The sequence below is a fragment of the Tachysurus fulvidraco genome, chromosome 19 (assembly GCF_022655615.1).
Source record: "Tachysurus fulvidraco isolate hzauxx_2018 chromosome 19, HZAU_PFXX_2.0, whole genome shotgun sequence".
Taxonomy (NCBI): domain Eukaryota; kingdom Metazoa; phylum Chordata; class Actinopteri; order Siluriformes; family Bagridae; genus Tachysurus; species Tachysurus fulvidraco.
The window spans coordinates 11,162,515-11,176,150 of NC_062536.1; the positions used below are offsets into that span (position 1 = coordinate 11,162,515).

At 39.1% G+C, this 13,636-nt stretch overlaps 1 protein-coding gene across 1 annotated transcript; it reads right to left on the minus strand.

Annotated features, from left to right (window-relative positions):
* Positions 1–2,360: 2,360 nt before the first annotated feature.
* Positions 2,361–9,889, minus strand: LOC113645883 (transmembrane protein 209). Its single transcript, XM_027151822.2, has 15 exons — positions 9,636–9,889; positions 9,021–9,180; positions 8,870–8,928; positions 8,634–8,765; positions 8,117–8,343; positions 7,238–7,436; positions 6,660–6,835; positions 6,216–6,287; positions 5,893–5,989; positions 5,667–5,792; positions 5,466–5,563; positions 4,526–4,640; positions 4,338–4,435; positions 4,176–4,249; positions 2,361–3,470 (listed from the first exon to the last, which is right to left on the minus strand). The coding sequence occupies exons 1-15, from the start codon at positions 9,649–9,651 to the stop codon at positions 3,419–3,421; spliced, it is 1,701 nt and encodes a 566-aa protein (XP_027007623.1). The 5' UTR covers positions 9,652–9,889; the 3' UTR covers positions 2,361–3,418.
* Positions 9,890–13,636: the final 3,747 nt, after the last annotated feature.

Below are 13,636 nucleotides of genomic sequence, written 5' to 3' on the forward strand. Positions count from 1 at the left end.
CCCAACATGACATTTTCTGCTTTTTGTCACTGAATATCAGTTGTCAGGTTTTTGTGCTGCTGCTTATTATCCATCCAGCAATTTATCTGTACAGTGAGACAGCAGGTTAATCTTCTTATGTGGTTTAAGTAAGACTGGCTAGGGATGCACAAACAACAGCATAAATTGTACTTTTTCTCAGAGCTGGTCACAACAGACTCCAATATGCTACAGTGCAAGGTGGACTATTTAGCCAATGGCAAGTAATTGAGGAAAAAAACAACCTATTGCGGATTTCTCTAGCCAAGCCAGACAGCCTGCTGGGACAGGATGTTCTAGCTTTATCATTTACTGTACACGTTTCTGCCTCTTCCAATGATTCTTCTCATGGTCCACAGAATCCGGTGACTAGGCCTTAGTCCTACTTCAAATGTAGCTTTAAATGTAAGACCTTAGCTCTGGATAGCACTGGTACAGTACTCTCACTAGTGCTCATAACATCAATTCAATTCAATTCAAGTTTATTTGTATTGCACTTTTTACAATTGACATTGTCTCAAAGTGGCTTTACAGAACATAAACATAGAACAAAATGTTAATATAAAGAATAATATAAAGATTAATAGAATACAAAATTCAAGATTAATATCAGATATATTTAAATGTGTACGTATTTAGCCCCAATGAGTTTTTCTTTTCCCACCTCTTTTGGGTTATGACAAGTCATACCGCCGGTGCTAGGATTGGTTCGGAGTTTATGTTTAAAATCGTTCAGCTCAGGGATTGGCTACTGTGAGCTATGCGTGACCAATTAGATTTTAGGAAGGCGGGACTTGTTGACATATCGGTGGGGAAAAGGACCTTTGTTTGTTAATCTCTGTTTTAGTGACAAGCTGAGGATATAATTAGGTTCAGAGATTTAAAATGTGTTCATAGATTTATTTTTTATTGTTTTATTTCGTGGTTAGGTTTTAATGTTGACAACTTCAACTATTTGTTATTATTATTATTATTATTAATGCAAAAAATATAAGCACAAGAGTATAGATTCTCTGCTGATAGATTAGTGAGTTATTTGGCACACTATAAACAAGTGTATATAGGTACAAGTATACGCAATATGACAATGTTCTGCTAGACAAAAACTCAGAATGTCAATGAGAGCAAAATTCTGTGTTTTGTAAGTGGGAGGTACGTAATCTTTTCCCCACCTTTCAATCGCAGAGCTGCATCAGCCAATCATCAGCATCTGTGAGGTCATGTATGAAGAAGAGGGAGAGTGTATTATGCTTTATTATTGTTGTATTCTTCACTCTGTATGGATGTAAACACACTCAGATTGCACATTACCACATTCCTTCCAAATAAATGAAAATACATTAAATTGAGAAAGACAACACAGAAGAAACTGGATTTCCAAACACGTACGGAACATAGAAACAGTCTAAGCAAAGAAGTTGAGTTTTTAACAAAAAGTTCTGTTTTGAGGAGAAAGAATGCTGAGTTGCATCCAAAGAACACCATACCTACTGTGAAGCATGGGGGTGGAAACAACATGCTTTGGGGCTGTTTTCCTGCAAAAGGACCAGGACGACTGATCCGTGTAAAGGAAAGAATGAATGGGGCCACGTATCGTGAGAATTTGAGTGAAAACCTCCTTCCATTAGCAAGGGCATTGAAGATGAAACATTGCTGGGTCTTTCAGCATAACAATGATCCCAAACACACCACCCGGGCAATGAAGGAGTGGCTTCGTAAGAAGCATTTCAAGGTCCTGGAGTGGCCTAGCCAGGCTCCAGATCTCAACTCCATAGAAAATCTATGGAGGGAGTTGAAAATCTGTGTTGCCCAGCGACAGCCCCAAAACATCACTGTTCTAGAGGAGATCTGCATGGAGGAATGGGCCAAAGTACCAGCAACAGTGTGTAAAAACCTTGTGGAGACTTACAGAAAACGTTTGATCTCGGTCATTGCCAACAAAGGGTATATAACAAAGTATTGAGATGAACTTTTGTTATTGACCAAATACTTATTTTCCACCATAATTCGCAAATAAATTCTTTAAAAATCATACAGTGATTTTCTGGATTTTTTTTCTTCTCATTTTGTCTCTCATAGTAGAGGTGTACCTATGATGAAAATTACAGGCCTCTCTCATCTTTTTAAGTGGGAGAACTTGCACAATTGGTGGCTGACTAAATACTTTTTTGCCCCACTGTATGTGTGTGACAAATAAAATTTGATTTGATCGGAAGGTTGAAATATTGTTTTTAACGTTCAGTTTGAATGCGATACTAAGATCAGGTGGAAAATGTTTTTTACCTTTATAAAAGCAAAACATGTCATAAAGAGAGCACAATAATTACACAAGCACATAGAAGTCTAAAAATGTGCATTTTATTTGTTGCATATCAAAATAACCAAAAAACTCCCAAGAACTAAATCAAAATAAGTCCTTTTGCCAGATATCATCCAAAATGATGGTTATCATGAGCCATGAGTGCTTACACCAAATATTTGCTGAAGATCAAGCTGTAAAAAAGATGCAAATGATACAACAAATAATATGCTCTATAATTTGGCCTGTTAGCATGTCAGATCATGAAAAAAAAGAACTATTTATCTTTATGCATCACACACACACGTGTGTACTTCTTAAAAACACACACACACGCGCGCACACACACACACACACACACACACACCTGATCTAAAGTGTGATTACGATAACTGTTCCCTGTATAAACCTTTCCTGTAAGGGAAATTACAGCTTCAGCTAAATCTTAATCAGCTCATTCTGTTGTGTGAGTGTGATGAATAACTGTAGAAAGTGAGAAGCACATTACCAGTATTCAGCACAACCAAAACCACATGTCAGAGTTTGTTACGTAAACATTTTCTCACATCAGACCTTAATTGGTGAACATCATATTTCCTGAATGCAGAAAAGTTTCATTAACAAACTCATAACCAGCAAAAAGCGAGTCTCATTTAGGTCCTGTTACCTAAATAGTTTATATAGTTTTAATAACGAGCATAACGAGCATGGGCAGAATGGGATGAGAAATATACAGCAGAGATGGGAGGGTTTATGCGTACAACAAACTCACTGATGCTTCAGTAAACCACTTATACAGAAAGATAAAAAAATACCAAATTCACACATTCAATGCTGAAAATTTCTAAGCTTTGTATCAAACAAAGCTGTCTCACATGCGGATTATTTACAACGAATGAAACACAACTTTCATATCAGAACTGATGTTGGGCTGCAGTTGCTATAGCAACCAAAGAACCATCCAGCTGTTTCTCCAAAGCACAGGAAAAACAGATAATATTAAATTACAACCACATACAGCCATGTACAATATATTACTCACAATGTGAGCAATTCAGGGTATTGTTTTTACTTGGTTATAACATGGTTATACCAGTATTACTACTCAAATATCCAAAGGATGTTGACTCCTGAGAGCCCCAGGTTGACTCTTCTGTAGAGGAACAAAAAGACACACATCAGAATTTATTTCCCCTCAGGTTTCAACTCAATTCTTGTGGCTTGTATTAGTCATTTACTTATAAGCAATAGGCTACTTGTATTAGTCATTTGGTAAAGTAGTCTGAATGTATTTTTGTACCCCGAACTGATATTAAAAAGTCATGCCAGATTTCCAATATTCAGTAACACTAATTTTCTTCATACTCATATGCATGCGGCTAATCACCTATAAATCATTCAGTAAATTCACCGCATATCCAATTCACATTTAGTGACATCTAATAAAACTCAGAGCGCTGAAAACAAACCCTGACTGTAGAAGGATTTCTTTTGTCTTAAATGAATAGTTAATCTTATTTTATGGATTTGTGTTGAATTACTTTCATTCATATGAATCAATGAACAAAGTTTTCTTTAAATGTGTGTATGCAGTCACAAAAATAGGCCATTAAATGTAAAAAAAAATGTAACATTTGTATTAACTAATGCATTATACAATTTAAAACCAGTCAATTGAGGTTCATTTTAGTGAGGTTCCTTTTTACACATGCTCAGAAGCTTTTATTAATTTTTAACCAAACTGGATTTTTATAAACACTGCAAATTCCTTGTGTAAATGCTCCAGTGATAGAGCCATGGATAGATATGTAGACATGACATGAGTACTCTTGTAGTTACTGCTGATAGTGAAACTTACCCCAGCATCCCAGACTCCTTGGTTTTGATAATGTAAAGGAACATGAGGATTGTGTGGAACAAATTGTTTCTTCCCTGCAAATCAACAAGCCACGTTACAGGAATAAAGGTGATAATAAACGGCATTAATCATATGGAGGGCACAGTGGAGAACACATTGTACCTTAGGCAGGCTGTAGATATGGCCTTGATACACAAGCTGATAGTGAGGTGGGCTGATGCTGCTTTGGTGAATGCAGAAGACGTTCTCGTTGGAAAGATCTGAATAAACCATACCAAAAAAATGGGTTGGGGGAAAAAAAAAACATGTCTAGAAATAAATATAAATGTTAGCATTTTGTATGGCTTTACCTGGTTTGTTTGGAGTCTGTATAAAATGTTGAGAGGTGAAGGTTTTTCCATCTGGGTACTTTGGGTGAGGAGGAAGTCTGGAGTCCAGGTATGTGCACAGAATATTCATGAGGATCTAAAAGAAGTTAAACAAGACAGTCAAAGCTATTCGAATAGTAACCTGCTAATGTGGAAGGTCAAACATTCCTATAGTCCCTGTTTACATGGTGCATTAATATATGTGGCCAAGGCTAAATATAGGTGTGAACAGGGCCAAATGTGTCTTGAAGTTGCACTGTGATCCAACTTACTGATTTTAGTAAGCTAGAAATTATTTAACCACTGGAAAACAATGAATCAGTTCTCTGTTTTGAGGATAATTCTGTGATATCAGAGATGAAATCAGTTGCTTCATTCGTATTCTACACCCAAGTGGCTAAGAAAGCTTTTATTTTAAAAAAGTGTATAACATGCGTAATGGCACCACCTACCGCCTTCAATATGTAACCGGTAGGTGGTGTAACATTATTGTAATTAAACACTGATTGGAAGAAGTCACGAGGGTTTGGCAATTTTGTGGTTTAAAGTCCTCATAAACTGGACTTCCCACTAGGTGAGTCGACCAAAACATCGTATTTGTTCATATTACATTAATATTTATCCATCTTACATTCAAGGTGGGGATGTCACAAAACATTGTCAATCATAACCTTTTTGCGAATGTGACCCATTTTTAAGAACCACAGATTTATTCATGTCATTACCAGAACACATGATTAAAATGTTTAAAAATGGTCTGTAACCTGACATGTAATATGCTTTGCAGGACATATCTGCCTTAAACTAAACACAGAAGAAGACTGACATCATAAAATGTGCTTTCCAGGCTTGCTCGAGCAGAAATGATGCATGAAATCAGATCACAAGCATTCATTCTCCATAACGGGACAGGGGAACTCACATCAGAGTCAGTTGGGAGATCCGTGTCCCATTTCCTGTTCTTCAGGTTCCCGCCAGCGTTCCAGCGAAAGGAGCTCATGCAGCCACTGTGGGCCAGCTCTAAAGAGCATTAGCATAGAATTATTGCAATAAATAAATTGATAAAGCAATAAAGCATTCCACATGCCACCCAATGCTGTGTGTTTTGTCTAAAGATAGTTACCCTTGATTCTCTCTACCAGATATTCCTGGTTGGATGTGATGTCCAGATATTGCACTATAGTGTTAAGAGTGGGAATGGCTGAGGCTTTGGCTACAGCAGCCTGTTTCAGATTGCTGATACTGGCCTCTAGAGGGAAAAAGAAAGCATGAAATGAGAATGTAAAAATGCAATACAAGGTGCTGGAAATAACCCTACAATAAATAACAATAAACATATGAGCAGATACCTCCTATCTGTAACTCCGGGCAGCCCATTCTCCTCAACTGGCTGTTAATGGATTCTATTTCCTTTACCAGATGAACCAGAATGGTGTCATTTATCCACTGCATGTGAGAGAACAGAACAAATGAGCTACTAAAACTACAATAATAATAATAATAATAATAATAATAATAATAATAATAATAATAATAATAATAATAATAAAACACAACCAAAATGGCATCTGTATTAGTTAGAATTTTTTGTCATTAAAATGATTTTTTCCCCCTAAGAATCCTATTTTGCTTTATCTAAATAAGTTAATGAGAGTAACTGACTGCAACTCACATTTCTTAGTTTGGCGGTCCAGCTGTCAATGCTGTCAGTAACCACACGGCTGGTTGTGATCCGTGCCCAGACCTGAGAAACACAAAAATAATTCAAACAATTCATATGAAATCTGGCTTCCTAACTAAAAAAAAAGTTACCCCACACACACTCCAACACTATGAACCATACAGCGGTGCACAGGTATTTGAATACCTGAATAAACCTTTGAGGGACCAGTATTCAAATGCTGTGTCAGGGGTAGATTTTGCTCTCATCTGGTTTTGTCTCTAGCACATTGAAATCAAATCCCAAGACAAGCATCTTTACTAACTTTACTAACTGCTTAGCTCTCTAAATGAATTGTGAATAAAAGCATTGGCCATATGAATAGATGTAAATAAGTAAACACAATATTTTTGGCCAGATCCTGTATGGTTATTATAGAAAAGAAAAACAGTTCACCTCTTCAGCAGCTTGTTTGGATCCCAGTTCAGTTTCATCTTTGTGGGCAGAGGGAGCCTGTGAGCGGCAGGCTGGCTGGTACTGGAACTTCCTCAGACTCTGAGCGTAATCACCCATAGAGCGATTGTAGTTCCAGAAGGTTGGACTGTGTGACTGAGATGTCGACTCTGGACTCCCTGATGAAGAATTAAAAAAAAAACATGTCCTCAAGAGAAGTAAGGAATAATTGATGAAGCTAATGACAATCTGCATTTTGTCAGGTTTATGCTTTTGTGTGTAGAACATATTTCTTATGAGAGAGAGAGAGAAAGAGAGAATGTGTGAGAGAGAAAATTACGAAAAAAGAGAAAGAGCATGCAGGCAAAAAAGCCTGTGAACATCAATATTTATTTATTGGTTGTATTTTCTGCTGTAATAAACAATGCAAAACCCTGTAAACATGTAGTCCTATCCTTATTTATTTATTTATTTATTTAACAACAAGCTCATTTATTTCAGTTAACTTGGTAAAATGAATGCTTGACAGCCTTACACTTCCACATCAACAGTCCTGTGTTATCACATTATGCACAATTTACCAAGATGACCCCGGTGGCTCTTCTCTTCCTCGGAACGAAGGAATTTCTCCAAAGATTTAGGGTCATCCATGTAGTCTTCCTTCCCTCCAGGAGAGCTAAAAACAGATGGAGATGTGCGATAGCGTGTTCTTAGACTGGTGCCTTCTACTGGGCCCAGGCTGCTCGGGTAAGGAGAGGAAGACGGACTGTAGTTCAGTACCTAAAAGAAATATATTGCTATTTTCAGGGCAATCTGCTAATAACAAATAGTCAGAAATAAAAACAAGCTGGTAAAGAGAATGGACCATTTACAGCTGTTGTAATGCAAGCGATAATAAGCACTAACTTGTCTCACTGACATTTTACATTTACATTACTATAAATTGTTAAAAAGTACCATGTGGTGTTCATTAATGAATTGAACATTGTAATCATAAACAAAATACAGTGGTTAAGAAGAATAAAACATTTTAGGACACCTTGTAGATATTAGGAACATAATCATCTTTGAGGGAGTGAACAGAAATCCTTTTTTATATCACACCAAGCCTTCATTAAATACACCATCAACCCGGCTCTCCGCTTCTAGCGTTGAAGAGTTTTAAACTGGCGCTATGATTGGTCGAATTATTATTTTCCCAGGTTGCTGCCCAATGCGGTTACACCCATAGGCGCATTGCCTGGTGCGCAAATGCACAGACAGTTGGACTCAAAGGCATCAATGGTTTTTTACGATGCGTATTTTGAAGTGAAAAATCGTAGCAGCGCACTTTGATGTCTAAATGCGTATCTGCTACACAAAATGCGTAAAGGTTGGCAGGTCTGCATTAAGGTTTGACAGCATATGATCTTATATGGTCAAATAAAAGCTCATTGGAATTCAGTGCTGTGTGTACAGACCTTGCCAAATGCCAAAGACGGTGAAAAAGGTCTACTGCTGCCAGGAGTGGAAGGGCTGCACAGAGGTGGGCTGAATCCAGACACACAGCTGGGGGAAAACTTCGGACTGGTGCTGGGGGGCCGCGCAGGGCTGAAACTGAGCACGTTCTGTCCCTGTAGTGGAGACGACTGGGGAACCACCGGAGTCTCTTTCTTCTCTGGCTTTTGGGGAGGGGAGGCCTGAATTCCTGCAGGCAAAAGGTGTACAGCGCAGAAAGCAAATTCTTCTCAGACATGCAAATAAGGATGTATTCATTTTTAAATTTCATATATTACATATTAAGTCAGGAAGGACTTTCAGCCATATAGTCTGTTTTAAAAAGAAAAAAAAACAAACAATTGTTAAGCAGCTAAGCATGGCTTATGCACATAGCTTTTACGACCATTTCATGTTCTAATTTTATGTGCTTTAATCTTAAAAGAAGCTCTTTGGTATATACTGCATTATATCTATAACATGATGGTTATTCATAATTACCTGAGTTGCGGAGGCCGAGGAGTCGATGTTGCTCGGGTGAGAGAGTAATGGTTGAAGGCGCCATGGTGTACTTAAAATACTTCCAAAAATCAAAGACAGCATTCAGGCTGAACAAAGAGGCCATGGCAAGTTCTGGGTATTAAAAAAAAATCTTAGAACAAAATAACCGACGAAGATGTAATTTCTACAAATTTGTTTGTATCCTTTTTTTTCTCTCTCTGAGAATCCATACTTACCAATGTACCAGATTGGCCAATAAGTTATGTTATAGTATCTGCTGAGGAGATTTCCTGACCTGCAACACATGTAAATACTGGTTAACATACCAGTGTGACAAATACAACGTTACATATCACTTACATGCGAGATATTTGCAGAATTCCTTACATTTCTGTGTAAATCATTCCAGCAAGAGAGACATTGAGAACCGCCCAGGCTAGGAGAATCTGACGCTCGTGTTCCTCTCTTCTCATCCTCATGGTCTTGTCAATGAGAGATATTGTCCCTTCTCTTTGTGGTGTCATTGTCTGCTTCGGTTTTGTGCTGTCTGTTAAGCAAAACAGACTTTCACATGAAAATGAACTGGTTCCACCTCTTTGTCTTAGCCACACTGCTAGATTCAGCAACTTTTTAGACTCGTTTACAGACTTCATTTGAAAACATAATTCAAGACAAATCTATTCGAATTACTGAGCAGAGGCTTATGACTCTCTACATGACTCTTGTCTTATTCAGCAAGTGTGTAAGATGTGCAGTGACCACAAAGAATTATGACTGACTACTATTGTCTGTTCATTTTAAATTCCATTCTTCTAAATTCACTAATAATAATAATAATTTATTCCATTTGTATCTTTTTTCTATGTCCAAATAAGCAGTTTCGTTTCTTAACATGTATTACAGGTTGCTCGTTACAGCACCACTGTGCTTATGTTTACTTTTTATTAACTATCAGGACAAAAGCAGAGTAATATACAACAAACTCTGATATTTGTTGCTTACCTTCTCTAGTTAGCATTTAGCACAGAAGCGGCTAAGTGCCCTCTGCAAACTGTAGCACTTTATTAGTGCTTTAAAATAAACCTAAAACAGAAACCTCCACCTATAATACACGGCAGAAATTATAAATAAAGTTACAGAAAGCTACCAGAGATACATATCTTAAAACTTATAAACCTAGCCTGCATCGTCTCAAGCGCCAAACGATGCAGCGTGAGATTCTGGCTGAATCCCAAATAGCACTCTGTTGCTAGTTAGTGCACTAGATAGGGACTAGATGTAATTATATCAAAGAATCTGTAGGGCGCTTCTAGGGTTTAGGGTAGGGTTAGGCAGCTGTTTTGGGAAACGACCCAAGGAACACGCGTCAACTCACCGGAAGTTTAAAATATTTCAAAATAAAAGCTATGGCGTGGATTTCGGATTTTTTTTTACCAGTTCTAATTTAAAATCTGATTGTTTTATTTATCTTGATTATAATATCTGTCTGTAATTAGCTCACATTGCCACAATGAGTTTCTTTCAAAATTAAACATTATAGTTTTTTCTTACCTTTTATTTTGAGTGAAACTAGAATATCTTTCAATTGAAATTAAATTACTTTTAAAACATATCCACATGTTTACAGGCATCCACATCTGCACATCAGATTCATCCATTTAGAGAAGCAGCATTCATGAATATTACACGATATGAATTTCAATAATTTCAGTCAATTTAATAGCCTTTTTTAAAATAGTCTTCACACATATCATAAAAATCTGTGCAATTTTCCAAGCATAACATTCAAAACTCTGCATAAAGTCACATATCACTGCAACATCTCTAATATTTTCCCATTCACATAACAAATTTATATTAACCCCAAAGGAGTCCATAAGTAGAGGTTATAAATGTAGATGTAGCTGAAATTAAATCTTGCGGAAGTGTGAAATCGTCATATTTGAACATTCTTCCATACCTAAAATGTGACTTTTGCGCATTACAGTGAGGATGTAGAGCGCACGCTTTACTACAGGGATGTAGCTCAGGGATAGAGTACACACCTTACTGTGGGGATGTAGCTCAGTGGTAGAACACACACCTTACTGTGGGGATGTAGCTCAGTGGTAGAACACACACCTTACTGTGGGAATGTAACTCAGTGGTAGAGCACACAACTTACTGTGGGGATGTAACTCAGTGGTAGAGCACACACATTACTGTGGGGATGTAACTCAGTGGTAGAACACACACATTACTGTGGGAATGTAACCCAGTGGTAGAGCACACACATTACTGTGGGAATGTAACTCAGTGGTAGAACACACACATTACTGTGGGAATGTAACCCAGTGGTAGAGCGCACACATTACTGTGGGAATGTAACTCAGTGGTAGAACACACACCTTACTGTGGGAATGTAACTCAGTGGTAGAACACACACCTTACTGTGGGAATGTAACTCAGTGGTAGAGCACACACATTACTGTGGGGATGTAACTCAGTGGTAGAGCACACACCTTACTGCGGGGATGTAACTTAGTGGTAGAGCACACACCTTACTGTGGGGATGTAGCTCAGTGGTAGAACACACACCTTACTGTGGGAATGTAACTCAGTGGTAGAGCACACAACTTACTGTGGGGATGTAACTCAGTGGTAGAGCACACACATTACTGTGGGGATGTAACTCAGTGGTAGAACACACACATTACTGTGGGAATGTAACCCAGTGGTAGAGCACACACATTACTGTGGGAATGTAACTCAGTGGTAGAACACACACATTACTGTGGGAATGTAACCCAGTGGTAGAGCGCACACATTACTGTGGGAATGTAACTCAGTGGTAGAACACACACCTTACTGTGGGAATGTAACTCAGTGGTAGAACACACACCTTACTGTGGGAATGTAACTCAGTGGTAGAGCACACACATTACTGTGGGGATGTAACTCAGTGGTAGAGCACACACCTTACTGCGGGGATGTAACTTAGTGGTAGAGCACACACCTTACTGTGGGGATGTAGCTCAGTGGTAGAACACACACCTTACTGTGGGAATGTAACTCAGTGGTAGAGCACACAACTTACTGTGGGGATGTAACTCAGTGGTAGAGCACACACATTACTGTGGGGATGTAACTCAGTGGTAGAACACACACATTACTGTGGGAATGTAACCCAGTGGTAGAGCACACACATTACTGTGGGAATGTAACTCAGTGGTAGAACACACACATTACTGTGGGAATGTAACCCAGTGGTAGAGCGCACACATTACTGTGGGAATGTAACTCAGTGGTAGAACACACACCTTACTGTGGGGATGTAACTCAGTGGTAGAGCACACACATTACTGTGGGGATGTAACTCAGTGGTAGAACACACACATTACTGTGGGAATGTAACCCAGTGGTAGAGCACACACATTACTGTGGGAATGTAACTCAGTGGTAGAACACACACATTACTGTGGGAATGTAACCCAGTGGTAGAGCGCACACATTACTGTGGGAATGTAACTCAGTGGTAGAACACACACCTTACTGTGGGAATGTAACTCAGTGGTAGAGCACACACATTACTGTGGGAATGTAACTCAGTGGTAGAACACACACATTACTGTGGGAATGTAACCCAGTGGTAGAGCGCACACATTACTGTGGGAATGTAACTCAGTGGTAGAACACACACCTTACTGTGGGAATGTAACTCAGTGGTAGAACACACACCTTACTGTGGGAATGTAACTCAGTGGTAGAGCACACACATTACTGTGGGGATGTAACTCAGTGGTAGAGCACACACCTTACTGCGGGGATGTAACTTAGTGGTAGAGCACACACCTTACTGTGGGGATGTAGCTCAGTGGTAGAACACACACCTTACTGTGGGAATGTAACTCAGTGGTAGAGCACACAACTTACTGTGGGGATGTAACTCAGTGGTAGAGCACACACATTACTGTGGGGATGTAACTCAGTGGTAGAACACACACATTACTGTGGGAATGTAACTCAGTGGTAGAACACACACATTACTGTGGGAATGTAACCCAGTGGTAGAGCACACAACTTACTGTGGGAATGTAACTCAGTGGTAGAGCACACACATTACTGTGGGAATGTAACTCAGTGGTAGAACACACACATTACTGTGGGAATGTAACTCAGTGGTAGAGCGCACACATTACTGTGGGAATGTAACTCAGTGGTAGAACACACACCTTACTGTGGGAATGTAACTCAGTGGTAGAGCACACACATTACTGTGGGAATGTAACTCAGTGGTAGAGCACACAACTTACTGTGGGGATGTAACTCAGTGGTAGAGCACACACATTACTGTGGGGATGTAACTCAGTGGTAGAACACACACATTACTGTGGGAATGTAACTCAGTGGTAGAACACACACATTACTGTGGGAATGTAACCCAGTGGTAGAGCGCACACATTACTGTGGGAATGTAACTCAGTGGTAGAACACACACCTTACTGTGGGGATGTAACTCAGTGGTAGAGCACACACATTACTGTGGGGATGTAACTCAGTGGTAGAACACACACATTACTGTGGGAATGTAACTCAGTGGTAGAACACACACATTACTGTGGGAATGTAACCCAGTGGTAGAGCACACAACTTACTGTGGGAATGTAACTCAGTGGTAGAGCACACACATTACTGTGGGAATGTAACTCAGTGGTAGAACACACACATTACTGTGGGAATGTAACTCAGTGGTAGAGCGCACACATTACTGTGGGAATGTAACTCAGTGGTAGAACACACACCTTACTGTGGGAATGTAACTCAGTGGTAGAGCACACACATTACTGTGGGAATGTAACTCAGTGGTAGAGCACACAACTTACTGTGGGGATGTAACTCAGTGGTAGAGCACACACATTACTGTGGGGATGTAACTCAGTGGTAGAACACACACATTACTGTGGGAATGTAACTCAGTGGTAGAACACACACATTACTGTGGGAATGTAACCCAGTGGTAGAGC